Source organism: Pristiophorus japonicus, chromosome 1 (genome assembly GCF_044704955.1).
Source record: "Pristiophorus japonicus isolate sPriJap1 chromosome 1, sPriJap1.hap1, whole genome shotgun sequence".
In the NCBI taxonomy this organism is placed as follows: domain Eukaryota; kingdom Metazoa; phylum Chordata; class Chondrichthyes; family Pristiophoridae; genus Pristiophorus; species Pristiophorus japonicus.
In genome coordinates, this window is record NC_091977.1 from 372938729 (window position 1) to 372961134 (window position 22406).

General features: G+C 45.3%; 1 protein-coding gene across 4 annotated transcripts in view; it reads left to right on the forward strand.

The window, feature by feature from the left end:
- Positions 1–22406, forward strand: part of LOC139273836 (lethal(3)malignant brain tumor-like protein 4) — a 563891-nt gene that overhangs the window by 79200 nt on the left and 462285 nt on the right. For 2 of the 4 annotated variants that reach the window (XM_070890916.1, XM_070890925.1), the window contains exons 5-6: positions 9066–9219; positions 14618–14750. In XM_070890916.1, coding sequence (XP_070747017.1) covers positions 9066–9219; positions 14618–14750 — 287 coding nt within the window. The remainder of the gene's footprint in view (positions 1–9065; positions 9220–14617; positions 14751–22406) is intronic. The other 2 variants (XM_070890932.1, XM_070890926.1) reach the window with 2 other exon arrangements.

The window sequence follows — 22406 nt, forward strand, 5'->3', positions numbered from 1 at the left end:
ATTTCCAAACTTTAAAAAACATTTGGCGTTTGGCTCCAGAAAGGAAGTGGAGGCAGCAGGCAGGGCGGTAGCTGTGCAACGCTGCACAATGGGCCGTGCAACGCTGTTGCGTTTGGAGGCTCCTTCCCTCCTTAAAGGGAAGGGCCATCGCTGCAGGCTCTGCAAAAGAAGACTTGCCTGGGCCCACACGGCTGCTGCGATCCAGCCGGATGCACTGCAGCAGAGTGCCGGGCTGATCGATTGCGGGCAGGAAACCAAGTAAAAAATTCGAAGCAGAGATGTGACATTTTGTTTTTAACTTATCTCGGCCACCTCGCCTTTAAGCATCACCCCCGGCCTCCCGATGGACACCTCCTGCAGCTATCGGTGCTTTCACCCTGCGATGCTGCAGGGGGCAAAACATAAGTTCGGCTCCGGGGTGATGACATCACAATCTCCAGGCAAAGGAGATCAGGGCGCAACGCCATATCGCCGCCACAAAACTCCCGCCAAATTTATCGGGAGTTGTTGATCTCACCTAGCCCGGTCGCAAACCTGTTATCCCCCCCCCCACGTAGGTGCTAACAGGAGGCGCAAAGGAGCCCAATTTTTCTCTCCTTAAACCAGCACAGGCAGATTATACTGCCAGCTCCATGTTCGTCCATGTTCAGGTAAAGAAGAGCTCTGACCTTGTGTATTTTGCTTTCTGGCATTTAGGTTCTTAGCTTTGGCTTAGTGGCTAGCACTCTTGCCTCTGAGTCAGAAGGTTGTGAGTTCAAGTTCCACTCCAGAGACTTGACCACATAACCTAGGCTGACACTTTGGATGTGCTGTCTTTCAGATGAGATGTTAAACCGAGGCCCTATCTGCCCTCTCAGTTGTAAAATATCGCATGGCACTATTCAAAGAGCAGGGGAGTTCTTCCTGATGTCCTGGCCAATATCTATCCCATAACTGATTATTTGGTCATTATCTCATTGTTGTTTGTGCAACTTTGCTCTGCACAAATTGGCTGCTGTGGCTCCCATGTTACAATAGTGACAACACTCATTAGTTGTAAAGCTCTTTGGGATGTCCTGAGATTGTGAAAGGTGCTATATAAATACAAATCTTTCTGTTTTTATCTGCACTGGCTGAATAGGAATGTGTGGACCTGAGGCTCAGGGTTTGCTGAAATAGAATGCATTTTGAATAAAGGAAGGGAAAGCGAGCAGGGGACTGTGTGTAAGCAGGTAATTATAATCAATTGATAGAACAGAAAAACTAGGAAATATACAGCAAAGTGCAACACAATTCTAAATGACACTTTCAACTCACAAGTGGGAAATACTGATCAGAGTTTCTTATGCAAAAATAAGCAAACATTTCTTCTTTAAGTTGTATAATTGTTATTAGAGTTCTTCTGTGAAATGATCATAGTTGCTCAGTAAATCATAGCATGAAACCATATTTAGAAAGCTCAGTAACAAACAGATTTGGAAGGAAATAATAACAGAATTAGTCGTAAAGAAGTCAGATTAGAGGATAAAAAGAAATGTTCTGGATGAGCAAGAAAAGGATACTGAAGCAGATAACAGTGCAAGAATTACAGAAAAAAATATTGAAATGGAAGGACAAGGGAAGATATAGATGGGTGGCGTATTTTGGGATGGGGAGGAGGGTTTCGGTGCAGGTTTCGGGGTGTGGGGGGAGGTGCGGCTGCTGCAGAGGTTATCTAGATCGTCTACTATAATTTTGGCGGAAGAGCTGTGGAAACCCAGAAAAGCAATGACTTTGGTGGAAGAGCCACAGAAACCCTAGAAAAACTTTCCGGGGCTTCTGTAGTTCTTCCACCAAAGTTACAGTGGACAATAGGGAGAATCCCTGCAGAAATGCACCTCCATGGGTACTGCATAATAGAATGAAGGAGGAAGAATAATAGAGCAGCCCATAGTGGATTAATCAGAAGGGTTTCAGAGAAAGTTGTGTGCCCCTGAATTCTGAATAATAATGATAGTGATTTTCAAGCTGAAAATTAAACAGATTAATTTTGCTGATTATTCTTTTGTTTCCATGTAATTATCATTAAGAGGATGCAAGTTAAAGGCATTTCTTCTTATTTTTAGGTGATGAACCCATGCTGTGTTTGCAATCTACAAACATATTCTTTGGCATGTACCCATCAAAGGATTGAATGATTTGCTAAGCGGAACATATTTTCCAATTTGAGTAAGGTTGTAGCACCAAATACATCCAGAATAGATATGGCATTTGCTGGATGAAAAGCAGAACTGCTCTGAGCTTCTGGGTGATTATGCAATTTGGTGCTCAAGGGGAAGTTGCAGGACATACATCTTAGGAAATGTTAGGCGTATAGTTTGTGATTTTCCATATATTAATTTTAATGGGTGAAAATTATGGTTTATATGCTCGCAATTTCCGAGATGCACTCCCTTGCTGGTAGTGTTGGATCGTGGAATCACCACTCTCATCTCCACTTTCAGTGGAGCACCTGTACCAATGTGTTCTTCTATTTCAGGCTTTCTCCTCTGGTGGCCTTACAGATCAGGTCTGCCAAATAATTGCTAGCTGGTGGCAACGTTTGATTGCAATTTTGTGCTGATTGGTACTGGAAACTGAATTGAGATTACCCAAAAACACATCAATTTGGAGTAGATGTGTGTGCTTATCTTTGTTGATAGCACTTTTCAAAAGATTTATCTGTGATGTAACACAGCACTCAGATATTGCTTTATATGCACACAAGAATCCTGGAGCTGAAATGCTATAAACTTCTCTATAAATTGTCTGTTTCAACTCAATTTTATTTGGAAAAAGCAGTGAAACTCTAAAAGCTCATTGTTCCCTGTGATTTGAATGTGGCTGGCTATCTCCAGAATGTGGTATGTGATATGATCATATTGTAACATTTGTATCCATATATCTTGTCCATTGAATGAATAAGCCTTATTGGTGAGGAGTTATATTATAGACTTTCGGGATCTTTACGCCCGATTACTGCTTATATTACCGCCCGTTTTTGGCTTCCGGAGGAAACTTGCGGCGACTTACTGCCCACATATCGCCAGCGGTAGCTTTGGTGGCCTATTAGTGCCAGCGGTAAATGGAGACGCCCGCCCATCACATGCAGTCAATTTTCATCCGATTTCGTCGTGCACCGCCCAATTACCGCCCATAATACCGCCTGGCGCTAATTTAAGCATTTCGCCGCAATACCGCCCAAAATACCACCGGCAATTATTACCGCCCTGAAAATGGTACACTTAACTGCCCCTGACCTAGCGGTATGGACGCCATTTTGAAATCGGCTGTAAAGGCTGCTTTTAATTGTAGGTGACATTTAAATCATTTTTAAATGTATTTTATGGGTGTTGCTAATTGCCGTGATGTTTAAGAGCAAAGATCATAATTTTACTTGAAATATATTACTCCTGAGCTGAAACAGATGGCATTTGGTATTAATGCTATAGGTGATTGAAATAGCTTCACACGGGATCAATGTCTGCGACCTGCCTTACCGCTCTATTGGATACAGTGCTATGGCTCGAGGTTTCTCTAGGTTCTGTCACAAAAGTACTTTTCTGTGTTCTATTGAGATTGGAGACCTCGATATGCGAGGTCCCAGAGTCTGTCCAGTACAACTTGTGGATCCAGCCCACCTGACAAAGATTAATTTTTTGGAGACATTATACAGCTGTTGTTAGTCTCTTCCTATCTCTGTGGTTCAAGAACCACAAAGCAGCACCTAACCCTCCTTGTAGCAACAAACAGGAGATATAGCAGAAGCACTTCCTGACTGACATCCAAGAGAACTCAAAGTCCTATAAAAAGCAGACGAAAATAATTGACAGAACGTGTAACCTTCCTACCTCTGTGCCGTTTGAACCATTTTATAATTAGCTTTCTGTCGTTTCCTTACCAGACTGCACTGAAAATAAACATTTCAATCTCCAAAAATACTAGATCGGAAACAATATACAGTTCTAAACTGCCTACAAATGTATTTAATGGGTTGGTCAGAAATGAAAATAAAGCTCAATGTTTTCAGACAATTTTTGAACTTAGAAAATGATCACATGCTTTAAGCAGGCAACGTCCTTCCTCTTGGCCCATGTAGGCCAATGATTTCAACTGATTTGAAACAAGTTTCTACCACACCAAATGCCCTAGACTCCTGAGGGAAAATAAATCTGTGGCATTTAAAAAAACCTCAGTTTATGCATTAAAAAAAACCTCATGCATGCGCAGTACGGCCGTTCCAGATGAAGCCGGCCTTACACGAGGACTGAGACCACCTGCTGCCGCACACTACCGCCACCGCTACTGCCGGGAGGAAAGCAGGCTAAAGTAGCAGCTTCAGATCTCGGCAGTAATCGGGCGATTTGGATGACTCGATTTCTTCACACCGCCCGATTACCTCCGAGATACGGGCGGGAGCGGCGATAAATGGAAAGTCTAGCCCAATGACTTTTAGAAGCCATCAAGGAGAGAAGCTGCTCATTCTAATTTACTAGTATGGATTAGTGCAATCTTTTAGAGCTATAATTGTACAACAGCAATGTCGATTATCAGTTAAATTGAAAGCTGTATATAAAAACACCTACTGCTATTGAATCTGTTTATACTATTTCAAATAAATAGTGTGTGAACAGAATTTCAATGTGATAGAGTCAACAGTTGGAGAATATATTAGAAATATAATAACGTGAGGATAGAGTACAGTTTTCCAGCTCCTCTTCTGAAGACACTAATTCATGCTGTCCAAGTAGCCAGTTTTCATGTGAGACAATGGTAGATTTTCCCTCTGTCTAGCAGGAGAACCGGGCCTCATTAACAAAGGCTTCCTTTAGGGGTAAGGTGTCATCACCCCCTCAGCCACGTTTCCCTTAGGGCCATGATGTCGATATAATCATCCACAATATGCTCATGGATGGCAAGGACCTTGTTCACAAGTGAACGGACAGTCTGGAGGGAGATGCTGAGAAATTCAGCAATAGCTGATCCATTGCCAATGTCCACAAGGTCAGCACTGGGAGGGGTGAGTTGGATGGGGAGGTGATTGGCAAGATTAGCCCCCAACAGGTGCGCTGGAAGGGAAGATCGTCGAGAATGTAGGATGGGACATTTGGGGTTGTTACTCGTGAGGAGGCAGTGACGAGTGCGATGGTGGGCCCTTTGGAGAATGCCAAAAGAAGCACAGAAGGAAGTTATAGGCTTATTTAAGAGGGCATCAAGCTTGGGACGGTGGCAGGAGAGTAGGAGGTTCAAAGAGTAATTGAAAGGTTAGGGTTGGGGTTTGGGAGGGCAGAGTACCCAAGAGAAAAGAGATGCAAGGAGGTATGTCGACAGAAGAGTGTGTTCAGGGATGGATAGGGAGAAAAGAAAAATGGACAGAAATAAGTGGAAATAGAAGTGATCACCTGGGGTCCGGAGCGGCAGCCAAACTGCACACGCAAATGGACACAGGGAACGTCTCAAGTTACATAGGCCTGGTTATGTACCAATTATTGGGATACATATTTCCTGGTAGTAACAGGGGTTGGAGACTATAGTAGAAAGTCAGAGTTAAAGTCGGAATTCTCTTGGAGGGAAAAAGTTGACGTAGGTAGGATGGATTCGGCATGGAAATCACCAAAACTCTTGTCCACGTTCGGTGACAGGTATAGCGGGCAGGTGAAATCCAGAAGCTATTTGTAGGGTAGAGAATTGGAGGATCGAGGTTATTGCAATGAGAAATTAGATTTGGTTGCGGTGCAGAAGGCTGATGGCGAAGTTGACACAAAGTTGGAGGTCACCGTAAATCAGAAGCGGTAGAGAAATGTAAAACCACTAACTAGCAGCCAACAAAGCTGAAAACCCAGTAGAACGAGTCACCCAGCTCAGCAGAGAGACAGCAGCTAGCCAGACACCAACAAAGCTGAAAAAACAGTAGATCAAGTCAAAACATTTTTTAGCAGCAGAATCAGAGACACAGCAGATATTAGTGTATTCCAGTGTGGTCCAGTGCAGAAGCATAGTCTTGATGTCCAGGAATTCAGAAACCAAATTTGAGAAGAGAATTCAGCAGCTCAGTCAGAGAAGCAGAGAGCAGAGGGGTGGGGGATGGGTAATGATGTTTTAAAATAGAAGTTAACTTGTAGTTAACTTGGAGTTAGGACGATAATGTACCAACTAATGGAGCCAGGGGAACTTAAACAGTGGAAGCAAGGAAATTTGGGAGAGAAAGGACAAAGGATGGCAGCAGATTCCCATCGATAAGAAGTGAAGCAATGAAGAGATTGTTATGGAACTGCAATGGAACTAGCAGCAGCCATCTTGTATACCTTGGATACACACCCAAAAAGGTTGCCAGTGCTGGAAAATGAAACATTTTCCTACTTCAGATGCACAGTAAAACTCTCTGCTTATCCCCAGTCTCCTACATCACCAGTATGAATTATTTTACACCAGCCAGTCTTATGCCAAGCTTATTGCTGGAAATGAGGACAATTTTTGGTGCAAATTAACATCCCCGATAAATGGGTTGTGATTAGCCAAACATGTTTCATATAGGATATTGCGGTTAAACAAAGAAATCTTGATTCCCACCAGCCTGGGCTGGATTCAATCTCCAAGTCGAGGGGGAAAAGAACAGCACATAAAACAGATCTCTGCTAAGGGCTTCACACAGCAAGTTTCAAGTCTAGTCTGTGATGTCAGGAGTAGGTACTTCTCACAAGAAGGAAGAAAAAATGGAGGTAGGGTTGCTTGGAATATGATTGTGTGTCTCATAGTGCCATTAGCAGAAGTCTGTGAAGATGTTTTGATGAGGAATAGTGCATAACTGTAAAGAGGGAAAAAAACATATAAAAAGAAGCAGGGAAAACAAAGTGCTTCCTCTGATTGTTTTCTCTTTCTGGACAATCCAGGATTCCCATAGACAGCAGTCATGGAACATTCTTAATGTAGGCCATTGCTCTGATATAAATGAAGATATATTTCCAAATGAGAGGTGCAGAGGAATACATTCTTAGATAAGAAAAAATATACAGTATTTAATTCAGTATTTCAAAGGGAAGTGTTTGAAATACTCTTTTACTTGTGGGTTGCGGAATTACATACATTTCTAAATCTAATCTTTTTAAGCTTAGAGTAGCAACACAGCATCTAATAAAACCGAATCACAATTCCTTCAAAAATGTTATGGATTAAGTTACATAGGAAACACGACACAGAAACAGGCCATTCGACCCAGCCTGTCCATGCTGGCGTTGATGCTCCACTCGACCTCATCCCGTCTTTTCTCATCTAAATCTATCAGCATAACCCTCTATTCCCTTCTCCCTTATGTGCTTGTCTAGCCTCCCCTTAAGTGCATCTATACTATTTGCTTCAACCACTCCTTGTTGGAGTGAGTTCCACATTCTCATCACTCTTTGGATAAAGAAGTTTCTTCTGAATTTCCCTATTGGATTTCTTGGTGACTATCTTGTATTGATGACCTCTAATTATGCTCTTTCCCACAAGTGGAAACATTTTCTCTGTATCCACTATAAAAAAACCTTTCACAATTTTAAAGACCTCCATTAGGTCATCCCTCAGCCTTTTTTGAAGAGAAAAGAGACCCAGCTTGTTCATCCTTTCTTGATATGTATATACTCGCATTTCTGGCATCATCATTGTAAATCTTCTCTGCACTCTTGCCAGTGCCTCTATATCCTTTTTATAATATGACCACCAGGACCGTACGCAGTGTGGTCTAACCAATCAATACAGATTTAGCATAACTTCCCTACTTTTCAGTTCTATACCTCTAGAAATAAACCCTACTGCTTGATTTTCTTTTTTTATGGCCTTGCTAGCCTGTGTAACAACTTTTAGTGATTTGTGTATTTGTACTCCGAGATCCCTGTGTTCCTCTACCCCACCTAGACTCGCACCCTCCAAGTAATAAGTGACCTCCCTATTCTCCCTACTAAAATGTAATACCTCACATTTATCTGTGTTGAACTTCTTTTGCCGATTATATGCCCATTCTGAAAGTTTATTAACGTCCTCCTTTAATTTGTTGCAGTCCTCCTCAGTACTGACTATACCCCCCGCCCCCCAGCTGCCCCCCCTCACCACCCCCAATCTGGTGTCATCTGAAAATTTAGAAATTGTGTTTTTGATTTCAAATCTAAATTGTTAATTGTGAACAACAGTGGTCCCAGCACTGATCCTTGTGGAACACCACTACCCACCTTCTGCCACTGTGAATAGCTACCCTTTACCCCTACTCTCTGCTTTAATAGTTGTACATCTAGTTGATGCCAAGCTGGGTTTAAAAACTTGGTGATAGTAGGAGGATAAACTGAGGTCAGTTTTGAGGCTCAGGGAATGAATAAGTACAAGTCTGAACACAGAAGAAAAGAACTTGCATCTATATAGCACCTTTCACAACCTCAGGATATCCAAAAGCACTTCACAGGCAATGAATTACTTTTGAAGTGTTATCATTGTTATAATGTAGGGAAACATGAAAGATAATGTGTGCACAACAAAGATTCACAAACAGCATTGAGATAAATGGCCAGATAATCTGTTGTCGTGATGTTGGTTGAGGCATAGATGTTGGCAATCTATATTACAAATGTATGAATGAAAAAAGTGTTTTTATTGCATTCCTAGTGCACAGAGAGAGTTACTAAAATGCTTTACAAAGACAGTAATCACTAAGCAGGAGGAGAAAGGGGTGGAAAAATGAAGGAGAAAGGTCTTAAGGAAGCTTTAGAAGACGAGGAAAGTGATTACAAGATGACAATGCTGAAAACGAATTCCATGGGTGGGGTATAGTGACTGAAGGAGCAGCCACTGATGGTGGAGTGAGGAGCAAAGAGTGGGCCAGTGTCAGAGGATAGGTGGGCGCATGGAGGGGCGTATGGCTTCAGGGGATCACTGAAGTAGGGTGGGACAAGGCCATGGAGGACAAAGACCTTATTCACTGGAGCATGAGGAGCTTGGTAATGATGAGTGAGGGTGAAGGTATTGGTACAGTAATGAAGTGTGCCTATTGTATATTCATTAACATGTTGATTTGCTCATTGTTTTCTTATTGTGTGTCACAGCAGAAGGCATTACTGAAGATGATTGCACAAGTGACTTGCCCCACATGGAAGGCATCTGCTGCTGTGAAAACTGTGGAAGGTATGGGACAATGGAGGAGTTCAATCCAAATGGCCGTTTCTGTGGCACAAACTGTCAGCAGCTGCAAAAAGATAAGTAAGTCGGAGTGAAAAGCTATTTTGAGAGACTAGAAAAATTTTACGCTAAAATGCAGAGCATTCTGTTACTTGGGAACAGAATCTTAAACATGAAAACTGTCACCACACTGTATAATGGCAGTTTAAAGCCAAATAGAACATTAAAGTGTATGATTAGGTCCATAGAATACAATTCTGAGTGAGTAATAGACTGTGAACAATTGGAGTGACCACACCGAATATTGAAGTGAGTTAGCGCTTCTGGTGCAGAGTTTTGTGTGATTAGAGCATATATTGAAAATTCAGGTGCAGAAATCAATCTGAGCAAAGTGATAAATTAAACCCAATTTGTTGTGCGAAAGTGCTCAATGCCTGTGCGCTTGGTGGGGGTGAATCTCCTTCGTTGTTCTGCTCATCTGCCGTAACCTTGACAGAAGAGCCACAGAAACCCTGGAAAAACAGCCTAAACACTGTGAAGTGGCTGGCTGCTGAGTCGCTGTGGGAGTTTCTTGGGTCGGGCGGCCCTCTGCGTATTTGTGCTGGATAGTGAGATGGTTGTGCAACTGTTTGCACCACTTCTGAGGCTGCAATGGCTGCCTTGTCTTGTGCACTTTCCACCACATCTGCAATGGCTGCCTTGTCTTGTGCACTTTCCACCACATCTGTCATTTGGAAGGAGTGATTCAAAAAGTCATATGGGATAATTTTGTTTATTAGCTGAGGCATAGAATATAAGAGCAGGAAGGTTATTCTTGTACTGTATAAAACACTAGTTAGGCCATAGCTTGAGTACTGCATGCAGTTCTGGTCACCACATTACAGGAAAGATGTGATTGCACTAGAGAGTGTACAGAGGAGATTTATGAGGATGTAGCCAGGACTGGAGAATTTTAGTTATGAGGAAAGATTGGATAGGCTGGGGTTGTTTTCTTTGGAACAGAGGAGGCTGAGGGGCGACTTAATTGAGGTGTATAAAATTATGAGAGGCCGAGGTAGAGTGGATAGGAATGAGCTATTTCCCTGAGCAGAGAAGTCTATAACCGGGGGCATAGATTTAAGGTAATTGGTAATTGAATTTGAATTGAATGGTAATTAAAATAATTGAAGGATTAGAGAGGAGTTGAGGAGATAATTTTTCACCCAGAGGGTGATAGGAGTCTGGAACTCATTGCCTGAAAGAGTGGTAGAGGCAGAAACCCTCATCGCATTTTAAAAAATATTTGGATATGTACTTGAAGTGCCGTAGCCGACAGGGCTGTTGTCCAACAGCTGGAAGGAGGAATTATGCTGGATAGCTCTTTTTCGGCTGGCACAAATACGATGGGCTGAATAGCCCCCTTCTGTGTTGTAAGTTTCTAGGATTCTATGAGAGGTTGCATGGGCTGAATGCAGCAGATAGATAATGGGAATGCCATAGATGTGGTGTATAAGAATTTTCTAAACCTGTTTGATAACACTTAGCCATATGGGGCCCAAGTTTCCCCCCCTAGGTGCGCCGACTTTCTAGACTAAAAAGGGCGGCGAAAAGTTACCTTCGAATTCTCCCCGCTCCTCAGGACGTCTTCGGCCTCAGCATGGCGCACCACATCCATTGTGGAGAGGAGCCAGATCCTGGTGCTGAAAACAGTGCCGGGACCTCTGCACATGCGCGCTAGAGTGTGCGCGCACGTGCAGTCGCTCCTTGACCCCAGCGTGTCCTGCAGCCTGAGAGGGACCCGATGCTCGCAGTTGCCGACCTTACCCCTGGCCTAGTGGTCAGATGAAGGTAGGACTTCTAGCCCAGGATTCCTTTCCTACTTGTATTGAAGCTGACTGGCCCTTTTCTTGTAAGCAACATAAGTAATCGGCTCAGAAGCCATTGATTTCAACATCCTCTGCAAATAATGTAGTGCTGCTCATTGGATCCCTGGGCAGGGCAGCCCAGCTCGCCAGTCTCGATCTTGATGTGTGCGCGAATGCGGCAGAGGAACTTTCTGTCGGCTACGCTGGGAATGGGTGGGATCGCCTGAGCTTTGCCCAAAGCTACTGTTGACACCCGTCCACCCGCCATTTGCACATACACCCGCCAGGGCCGCTGCTGGGGCAGACTATTGGTCACTGCGGCGAGCCAGCCTGTCGCACTCACTACTTCACATTCCACGGTTCACAGTTACCAATACTCCGCACTGAGCGCCATCCACCTGCATCCTTAACTTTATCTGTGCGTTCTCCTGCATGCCTGCCTACCAGTGAGTTCTCCCACCCCTATCCCCGACCGAGTAGCCTCCCAGCCCGCTGACTTCCCCGGCCCACTATGAAGATAAGACTTAAGTTTTATTCTTTATTTTTTATTAATTTACTTTTTAATTATTATTGATGGTTTTTAATGAATGTTGTTGAGAAGGTGTTAGTGCTCTCACTTCCCTCCCCCCCCCCCCCCCCCAACCCCCCTACTATCTCTGGCTACCTGCGCTGATTTCTTAATTCACTGCATGGTTTTTCAGAGCGGACACAAGTGGCCTCATACGCTAGCCTAAGTTAGTTTGGATAACTTTTAGCTGGCTAAACTTGCTTAAATGGCCAAAACAGGCGTCAGTGGCTGGTAACGCCTCCTTTTGAAAAAAAAACGAAACAAAAAAAAAAACCTAACTAACTCACTTACACTGGAGCAAATTAAATGGAAAGAATTGCGATTTTTAAGTTACTCCAAAAAAATCTAGTTGCTCCAAAAAAACCGGAGCAACTCCTCGGGAAATTTGGGCCCTTATTAGATAGAAATGTGGTTAATGGACAGGAAACAAAGATATAGATTACATAAGAACATAAGAATTAGGAACAGGAGTAGGCCATCTAGCCCCTCGAGCCTGCTCCGCCATTCAATAAGATCATGGCTGATCTGGCCATGGACTCAGCTCCACTTACCCGCCCTCTCCCCGTAACCCTTAATTCCCTTATTGGTTAAAAATCTATCTATCTGTGACTTGAATACATTCAATGAGCTAGCCTCAACTGCTTCCTTGGGCAGAGAATTCCACAGATTCACAACCCTCTGGGAGAAGAAATTCCTTCTCAACTCGATTTTAAATTGGCACCCCCGTATTTTGAGGCTGTGCCCCCTAGTTCTAGTCTCCCCTAGATTACATGAGTGTTTTTGGGAATGGAGAAGGATTGCATGCAGAGTACCTTTGGAGTCAGTGCTGAGACACTTTTGTTCTTGGTGTTTATATAGATGATTTGGATAAAGGGAAAATACCGTTGAAATTTGCTGACAGCACTAAAGTTGTGGGTTTGGCAAACAGCGAGGATAGCATGCTGGCTATCCATTCATTTCTAAAGGCTCACTAATTTTAACATGAAATGTGGATTCTAAAAGTTTGCCCAGAACTAACATTAGACTAACTGGTCAATAGTTATCTTGTTTTTCTTTTTCTCTATTCTTGAACAAGTGTGTTACATTGGTTACTCTCCACTCTCCACTCTCATGTGCCAGCCTTGGCTCAACGGTAGCACTCTCATTTACACGTGAGAAGATTTTGGGGTTCAAACCGCACTCCAGAGACTTGAACAGAAAATTTAGTTGACACTCCAGTATTATACTCTTGGAGATGCTGTCTTTCGGATGAGATGTTAAACTGAGATCCTATGTTAACTTTAACTCTCACTAGCACGAAACTCTCTCAATTATTTAACTCCTCTTACTCACTTCACACATTCAAATTTTATGGAGGGGGGGGGCTGGTGGGAGAAATCCTGTCCAGTGGCACCTCAAGGATGAACTTCTTTTAAGGCTAATCGCCATACTCTTCTGCCTTCTCACTGTGACATACTTTATTGTTACCAACGTCAAAGGAATGGAGAGTTTGGGAGTGGGAGTTGTAAGGCTGGAGAAGATGATAGAAATAGGGAGGGGCAAGAATAAAGTTTAAAAACAAAGATGAGAATTTAAGATTTGAGGTTTTGGGGGGCTAATGAGGGTTCCCTGGAATAAAAAGAGAAGTATCACAGTTTATCCAGCACCCTCCTCTTATTCCTGCACCATTGCTCTTCATACCCACACTTGTTTGATTTGGTCCTCCACATACTTTTTGGCACAATAGTGCTGCTCCCTTACCAGATTCCTTCACATTTTCACATTTACATTCCCCCGGATTTCCAGGCATTCCAGGGATGGCATGGAGCTGGACCTGTGCCTGCAGTGGGTGTACCCTGACGATCCCATGTAGATGAGCCACCTCCTTTTCCATGAAGGATGCTCGAAGAGTGCCTCAATGCAGGGTACCCAGTAATTTCTGTTGGAAGACATTACACCATATTATGATCATAGCAGTTATTAACAGTTCAAGATATTGGCGACTAGAAAGGGGATATTTTGATTTTGTTTTAATTTATTTCACGCTCTAAGATTACATAAAGCACGACTAACCCAGCTATTTCTCATGAGTTAAATAATATCCAGATTTCACTGTCACACATATGACCCTCCATTTTGTTTAGAAACTGAAGAAAAAGCACAGCTTGAAATCATATATAGATATGTCACACGTTAATGCAGCACTTGACAACCTGCGAATCTGGGGTGCAACTTTTTCCTGCGTAATTTTTCCATAGCATGTTTATCTTTTTTTGCTTTCAGTGGCGTCCTTATAAAAGATATCGGCCCTGAATTTGCAGTCGGAGGCTTCCCCTGGGGAAATGCGGGAGGTACGGAGCTTCATGGTCCTGGGCCTCTCCGGGTACCCATGGGTAGAGGCTCACATATCTTAGGGGCAGAGGCAGTTCGCAAGCGCTCCTGGGCTGGCCCAGCCAACAAAAGAAGGGAATTCCCATTCATGCTTATGGGGATTCCGTATGTATGGAATCCCCATAAGTATGAATGAGAATACCCTGAAAAATACATCTACACTTCAAATAAAAAGAATTAAAATGGCAGTTAATTAAGTATTTAAAACAAATTAAATTTTTTGAAAAATGTACATGTTTTAACGAGGCTACAAATAAACTTACCTTATTGCACAGGATTTTTAATGTATAAATGATAACATTTTATTTTTATGTTTATTTAAACTCTTATGCTGCTAAAAGCAGTCCATACTCTTGCTTTTATCAGGCGTAAGAATTTCACGGGCATTCACTGGGCAGAAGTCACTGCCCTTTTCCCGGGGATGCGTTGGTTCTGTCTAGAAAATTCTTGACAGATTGAAAGTTCTGGCTTTAAGCGCATGTACTACGCGTGCGAAAACTCGGAAATTGCGTGGGCCTTATGGGCGCGCTGCAAATGACAGCTCATCAATGTAAAAACATGAGACTAATTTGACACATCAAAGATCAAAGTTGACAGTATTAAATAATGTAACCTCAGTGAAATACTTAAACTTGTGTGTGATATTTTTGGAGCTTGGATATCTTAAGTCATATTTCATTGTAAGATTCTTCAACAGGAAACCCATTGTGGACCATGCATCTGAGAAGCAAAATGCTGGAACAATTCTGAAACGTATCAAAAAGCGAAAGAGGAAAGTGAGTGTGAACCCAAAGGAATATTCTGCTGAAGATTTTGAAGATGGCTACATGGTTTGTTGATGTTTGTAGATATTATCTTGTTACATATTTTTAATAAGTGAGATTTAATCAAGTTTTCATTTTGCAGTTGTCTGCATCCCATGTTGGCCTCCTGAGATACCGAGTAGAAAAGTGAGGTGCCTCTCGCAGCAGATCTTAGTGGGCGCTGCCCTGGACAACGTGGACCATTTCCCATATCTCGGGAGCCTCTTATCAACAAAGGCAGACATTGATGCGGAGATTTAGCATCGCCTCCAGTGCGCCGGTGCAGCTTTTGGCCTTCTGAGGAAAAGAGTGTTTGAAGACCAGGCCCTCAAATCTCACACCAAACTCATGGTCTACAGGGCTGTAGTAATACCCGCCCTCCTGTATGGATCTGAGGCATGGACGATGTATAGAAGGCACCTCAAGTCGCTGGAGATATATCACCAACGATGTCTGCAAATCCCCTGGGAGGACAGGCGCACCAACATCAGTGTCCTCGACCAGGCTAACATCCCCAATATTGAAGCACTGAGCACACTCGATCAGCTTCGCTGGACAGGCCACATAGTTTGCATGCCAGATACGAGACTCCCTAAGCAAATGCTTTATGCGGAGCTCCTTCATGGTAAATGAGCCAAAGGAGGACAGCGGAAAGGTTATAAGGACACCCTCAAAGCCTCCCTGGTAAAGTGTGACATCACCACTGACACTTGGAAGACCCTGGCTGAAGACCGCCCGAGGTGGAGAAAGTACATCTGGGAGGGCGTTGAGCTCTTCGAGTCTCAACACAAAGAGCATGAAGAGGCCAAGCGCAGGCAGCGGAAGGAGCGCGTGGCAAACCAGCCCCACCGACCCCTTCCCTCGACGAATGTCTGTCCCACCTGTAACAGGGTCTGTGGCTCTCGTATCGGACTGTTCAGCTATCAAAGAGCTCACTTTGGGAGTGGAAGCAAGTCCTCCTCGATTCCGAGGGACTGCTTATGATGATGATGAGTGGGCAGGTAGATATGATGTGCTCCATAGTCTGGGACTCATGGCTATAGTCGCACTTTGGGTTGTGATACGTCCTTACTACACAGTATAAATGCACACAAGGCCCATGCTTGAGAGAAGGTCAGTCTGTGACCTGTCCTTTATTCCTTAGCACTCAAGTGATGAAGGTGGGTGGAGCTTCCCCTTTTATACCTGAAGGTCCAGGTTAGGAGTGTCTCCCACCTATTGGTCAGTGTTCTCATGGTGTACAACTTCGGTCAGTTTATACATGGGTTACAATGCTGGTTGAATACATGACATCACCTCCCCTCCAAAGTCTTATTGGGATCACAGGTTGAGTCTCTCTGGTGGTTTACGCTCCCTTGTAGAGCGCCTGAGTTGGGGCTCCAGTTGTTGGGAGCTGGCCTGAGTGTCTGCTGTTTGCAGTGCCTCAGGCCTGTCCGGACTGCCCACAGTGACTGGGCTCTCCTCCCTTTGGTTCCGGTGTTCGGTTACCTGTGGTGGAGTGAACTCTATATCGTGTTCTTCCTCTGCTTCTTCTATGGGGTTGCTGAACCTCCTTTTTGTTTGATCCACATGTTTGCGGCAGATTTGTCCATTGGTAAGTTTAACTACCAGAATCCTATTTCCCTCTTTGGCAACCACAGTGCCTGCGAGCCATTTGGGCCCTGCAGCGTAGTTGAGGACAAAAACAGGATCATTTACATCAATACATCGCGCCCTTGCATTCCTGTCATTGTAGTGATATTGTGACTGGCGCCTGCTCTCGACAATTTCTTTCATGGTGGGGTGTATAAGGGATAATCGGGTTTTGAGCGTCTTTTTTATTGGTAGCTCTGCGGGTGGAACCTCTGTGAGCGAGTGTGGTCGGGATCTATAGGCCAACAGGAGGCGTGATAAGCGGGTTTGTAGGGAACCCCCTTGAATCTGAGCATCCCCTGTTTGATAACCCCTGTTTGATTATCTGCACTGCTCGTTCTGCCTGGCTGTTTGAGGCCGGCTTGAATGGTGCCGTTCTAACATGCCTGCCATGAAGTCCTGGAATTCAGTGCTTGTGAAGCACGGGCCATTGTCGCTGACCAAGATGTCCGGTAGACCGTGGGCGGCGAACATTGCCCGTAGACTTTCTACCGTGGCAGAGGATGTGCTTGAATTTAAAATGTCACACTCGATCCATTTGGAATAGGCGTCTACTACAACCAAAAACATTTTCCCCATGAAAGGACCTGTGTAGTCCACATGGATGCGTGACCAAGGCTTGGCGGGCCATGGCCAGGGGCTAAGGGGGGGCTTCCCTGGGCGCATGGCCCAGCTGGGCACACGTGTTGCACCTGCGAACACAAAATTCCAGGTCTGCAACTATCCCTGGCCACCAAACGTGTGACCTGGCAATTGCCTTCATCGTGACAATGCCCGGGTGCCCATTGTGGAGTTCTCTGATGAACACCTCTCTGCCCATCTGGGGCATGACTACGCGGTTTTCCCACAGTAGGCAATCGGCCAGAATCAAGAGTTCATCCTTGCGCCTGTGAAATGGTTTAAATTTCTCAGGGCATGCCCTGTACGTGGCTGCCCAGTCTCCATTCAGGACACATTTCTTGACTAGAGACAATAGCGGGTCTCTATTTGTCCAGACTTTAATCCGACGGGCTGTCACGGGTGAGCCTTCGCTTCCGAAAGCTTCAACAGCCATGACCATCTCAGCACCATGCTCGGTAGGCCCCTCAGTGGTGGCTAGTGGGAGCCTGCTGAGTGCATCGGCGCAGTTTTCAGTGCCCGGTCTGTGCCGAATTGTGTAGTCATAGGCAGCTAACGTGAGTGCCCACCTCTGTATGCGGGCCGATGCGTTTGCATTCATGGCCTTGTTGTCAGCCAAAAAGGACGTTAGGGGTTTGTGATCTGTCTCCAGCTCAAATTTCCTGCCAAACAGGTACTGGTGCATTTTCTTTACCGCATATACACATGCGAGCACCTCCTTTTCTACCATCTCATAGCCCCTTTCTGCCTGGGACAGACTCCTGGAGGCATAAGCTACCGGCTGTAACTGTCCCTTGGCATTGACATGCTGCAACACACACCCGACACCATAGGACGACGCATCGCACGTTAACACAAGTTTCTTACATGGGTCATATAGCGTTAACAGATTGTTGGAACATAACAAATTGCGTGCTCTATTAAAAGCCCTTTCCTGGTTGTCCCCCCAGACCCATTCGCTACCTTTGCGTAGGAGCACGTGTAGCGGCTCTAGCAGCGTGCTCAATTTGGGAAGAAAGTTCCCAAAATAGTTCAGGAGCCCCAGGAACGAACGCAGCTCCGTCGTGTTACGGGGTCTGGGTGCTCTCTGGATTACTTCCGTCTTGGATGCAGTAGGGCTGATCCCGTCTGCTGCTACCCTCATCCCCAGGAATTCTACCTCTGGAGCTAGGAAGACGCACTTCGCCTTTTTCAGTCGCAGACCTACCCGGTCCAGTCTGCGTAGCACCTCCTCCAGGTTGTGGAAGTGTTCTTCAGTATCGTAACCCGTAATGAGGATGTCGTCCTGAAAAACCACCGTCCCTGGAATCGACTTGAGGAGGCTTTCCATATTTCGTTGGAAGATCGCGGCGGCCGAGCGAATCCCGAACGTACATCTGTTGTACTCAAACAACCCCTTGTGTGTCGTGATGGTGGTCAGCTTCATCGACTCACTCGCCAGCTCCTAGGTCATGTAAGCTGAGGTCAGGTCCAATTTTGAAAAAAGTTTGCCACCGGATAGCCTCGCAAAGAGGTCCTCCGCTCTCGGTAGCGGGTACTGGTCTTGGAGTGACACCCAATTGATGGTGGCCTTGTAATCGCCACATATCCTGACCGACCCATCCGCCTTGAGCACCGGCACAATCGGGTTTCGCCCAGTCACTGAATTCGACTGGCGAGATGATGCCTTCCCTCAACAGGCAGTCCAATTCGCCTTCTATCTTTTCCCGCATCACGTACGGCACCGCTCTGGCCTTGTGATGTACTGGTCTGGCGTCCGTGTTTATGTGAATCACTACCTTGGCCCCCATGAAAGCGCCAATGCCGGGTTGAAATAATGAGTCAAATTTGTCCAGGATCTGTGAGCATGATACTCGCTCCACAGAGGAAATTGCATTGACATCGCCCCATTTCCAGTTCATGACAGCAAGCCAACTCCTCCCCAGTAGTGCGGGACCGTCCCCTGGGACAATCCAGAGTGGCAACCTGTTCTCCGAATCTTTGTGGGTCACGACTACCGTGGCGCTGCCTTGCACCGGAATGATCTGCTTTGTGTAAGTCCGTAGCTGTGCGTCAATCGGCGATAATTTTGCCCTCCTGGCCTTGGATGCCCACAACTTTTCGAACTGTTTGATACCCATCAGGGACTGGCTGGCACCCGTGTCTAACTCCATTGATACTGGGATGCCATTGAGGAGCACTTTCATCATTATCGGTGGCGTCCTGGTGTATGAACTGTATACGTGCTCCACATGAACGCGCTGAACTTCAGCTTCCAGCGATTTCCCCCAGTGTCCATTTTTGCAGGTATTGTGCTCATCTCTGAAAACTCCGGCTGAATGTATGCCTCCACGCCTCCAGCATGAGTTGCGGTTTGAAACAAAAGTTCCCTTGCTAGTCGATCGTCCCTGACTGCCCCTGTTATTGTCCTTGAGTGCACCATTAACAGGTGTTGATGGCCCCATTACTGGCCGCATTGTCCCTTGCAATGGCGTGAATCGCTGTTCAGCTTGCCATTGTCTCTGTCGAACTCCCCCTCTGGGTTCGACTACATGTTGGGGCATGCCTGACTGCCCTTGTCTGCCTGGAGAACTGTGTGCTGCTTTAACAATGTTGAATCTCTGTCCCAACCATTCCTTAACACAGTACCTCTCGTCTGTTCTGCTAGTGGCCATGCTCGCGTGGTTTAAATCCCAGTTTCTTGTCGCCATTGATACGTCCTTACTACACAGTATAAATGCACACGAGGCCCATGCTTGAGAGAAGGTCAGTCTGTGATCTGTCCTTTATTCCTTAGCACTCAAGTGATGAAGGTGGGTGGAGCTTCCCCTTTTATACCTGAAGGTCCAGGTTAGGAGTGTCTCCCACCTAGTGGTCAGTGTTCTCACGGTATACAACTTCGGTCAGTTTATACATGGGTTATAATGCTGGTTGAATACATGACAGGTTGGACCTCATCTTCCACTTGTGAAGCAGGTGGTCGCATCGTCAATGCTCTGTGTAGATTTGGTTTAGTGCTGTCCACTGTCTTCGAGGAAGGTCGAAGCCAGGGACCTCTGCTGTTGGGACAGTGATGAGATGTTGGTTTTTTATGTGCATGCGTTCCATGATTCTGTCCATCTGGATAGTGGGTCAATACCAACTGCATGAATATTGGCTACTTTTCCCCAGAATGGCCACGCGATTTTCATGGTGGGTATTTCAAGTCTTTGTAAATGGGAAGGTTGATTTTTGACGATTGATCTTAGCACGGTGGTGTCATGGCAAATGGCAGCGTGAGACAGCACCAGGATCCACTCAGTTGGAGTGGACTTAAACGCCCTGACACCGCCCTCAGGTTGGCATTGAGCTACATGTCCACAATTTTTGTGTGGCAAGTGTAAGACCATGAGGCAGAGCAGTAATCCGCAGCAGAGTCGACTAGAGCCACTGTTGTGGTACGAAGTGTTCTGGCTGTGCTCCCACACGACGTTCCAGTGGGTTTCCGGTCCAGGTTCACCCTAATTTTTACTTTTTGGCCGGTGAAATGAGGCCAATAGGTGAAAGTCCTGGGATCATTTGGGCCCAGCCCATGGATTCATGGGTAAGTCACCTTTCGCAGAAGGGAACGTTGAGTTCTTTCCTGGCTGCGTTGTTGTTCAGATGGAACGCCGACACAATTTGTAGTGTAAATCCGTAGCAGTCAGGTGGTCTCAAAACCCTTTTGATTGAAGGCCCATCGGTGCACTCATACAAAAGTTAGATGGAAAAGCCAGAAGCGCCCCCTCCCATCTCCTCTGCACCCTGAGGTTAATTCTGTGCCTACTGCTGATGCAGGCCCAGTCCCAACCATTTGGGGATCCCCAAAGATCCCAGGGCAGCATATTAGGGGTAGAGGCCTGATATAATGGATCTCTCCCCCGCCCCCTCCCATTCCTTCTTCACTGCTCATGAGAACTGAGTAATAAGGTGAAATGAAACAGAAAATCTACTCTTTTATCCAGGTGATGAAAACACTGTAATGCTTGGCTGGAACTGATATTTCATTTCCCATCTGAGGTCGGTAACTGCAGTGTCAGCATCATTTATAAGCCAAGTGCACAAACTCAGTATTAAGTGATTGTTAAACTAACTGTGTTCTTGAGTCAAATGAGAAGCAAAGACTGCATTGATTATACAACACTACAATAACACTACAGCTTCTTACTGCTGAGAACCAACATTTAAAAACATAAGAAATTTGCTCTGAATTTTCCCACGATGGTTGCTTTGAATCTAATAGTATTCTTGTAATTGTTTTTTCTTTCATACAGCTACAGCAGAACATTGCTAATCTGAAAATTGCTAATCTGAACATTGCTAATCTGCGCAGATCAGTAATCTGAATGTGCTTTTGCTTTGAAAAGATGTTCCTGTTGGTGAAGAGAACATTTTCTATTGGCACAGGATATAAGTGGGAGCATTTCTTTTAAACAAACACAGAGTAAATGTTTCAGTTTTTTTGTCTCTGCGAAGTGACGAGCAGTTAGGTTTATTATTATTTATTAGTTCCAGTATAGTCTATACTATTTATAGTATAGTCTTGCAAAGGTTTCCCAAATCATCATGGCTTGCTGTGCACGTCTTACAGTGGCAGAGGGAGATCAAGGGCAGCAGGATTAGCTGCCTGAAATTTCCCAGCGACATGGTGACTAGATTCCTCTGGTGCACTTCATACTGAAGCTGCCACACACTTCATGTTGGGCTGCAGATCTGTGCAGATATCTGCGCTGCAGATGCAGGTAGTGGACTCCACCCGCTGAGCCACCATCTACCATACATGCCTGGACTCCTCATTGAAAACCTAAACATTGTTTAGATGCTTTGAGAGCAGTCTTTTTTTAAATGCTGGACCACTGAGATCCAGGTTTCATGGCTCCTGAATCAAAGGCAGACATTTTCTATCCCACTGGACAGCTATACCTGACTGCACATCAGCAACCTCATCACTCTCTTCACCACCTGTGCTATGTACCCCACCTTATGCTCTGCCCTCACTAACATTAAGCCATCCTTTGCAGGTGGGTGGTGTTGCGTTGGTGCCTGGTAGAAGAGGAGAGCAATGATGCAGTGGGTGCGCTGAATATAAGGGAAAGGAGGATGAGATCCCTGGCTGCTGTATCAAATGTTGCACCAAAAATGATGAGAAATCAGCAAACCTGGAGTAACTAAAAGAGATACACGGGGGCGAAATTGCCCCTCACCCCGATTGGGGGTGGTAACTTTCCGGGGACGGAATTTCTATAGGCCGGCCTGGAAGTCCCGCCCCGACGCAGAATTGGGCCTTCCACCCCTCAAAGGAGCACTGTCTCCGCTGCTCCGTTTCCTTTTGAGGGGTGCTCCCGGGGTGGTTGCGCGGCACTGAGGCCAGTGCTATGCGAATGCTCCACGTAGTGCTGACGTGCTACAACTCCTCTTCCATTAAATGGGAGGGCC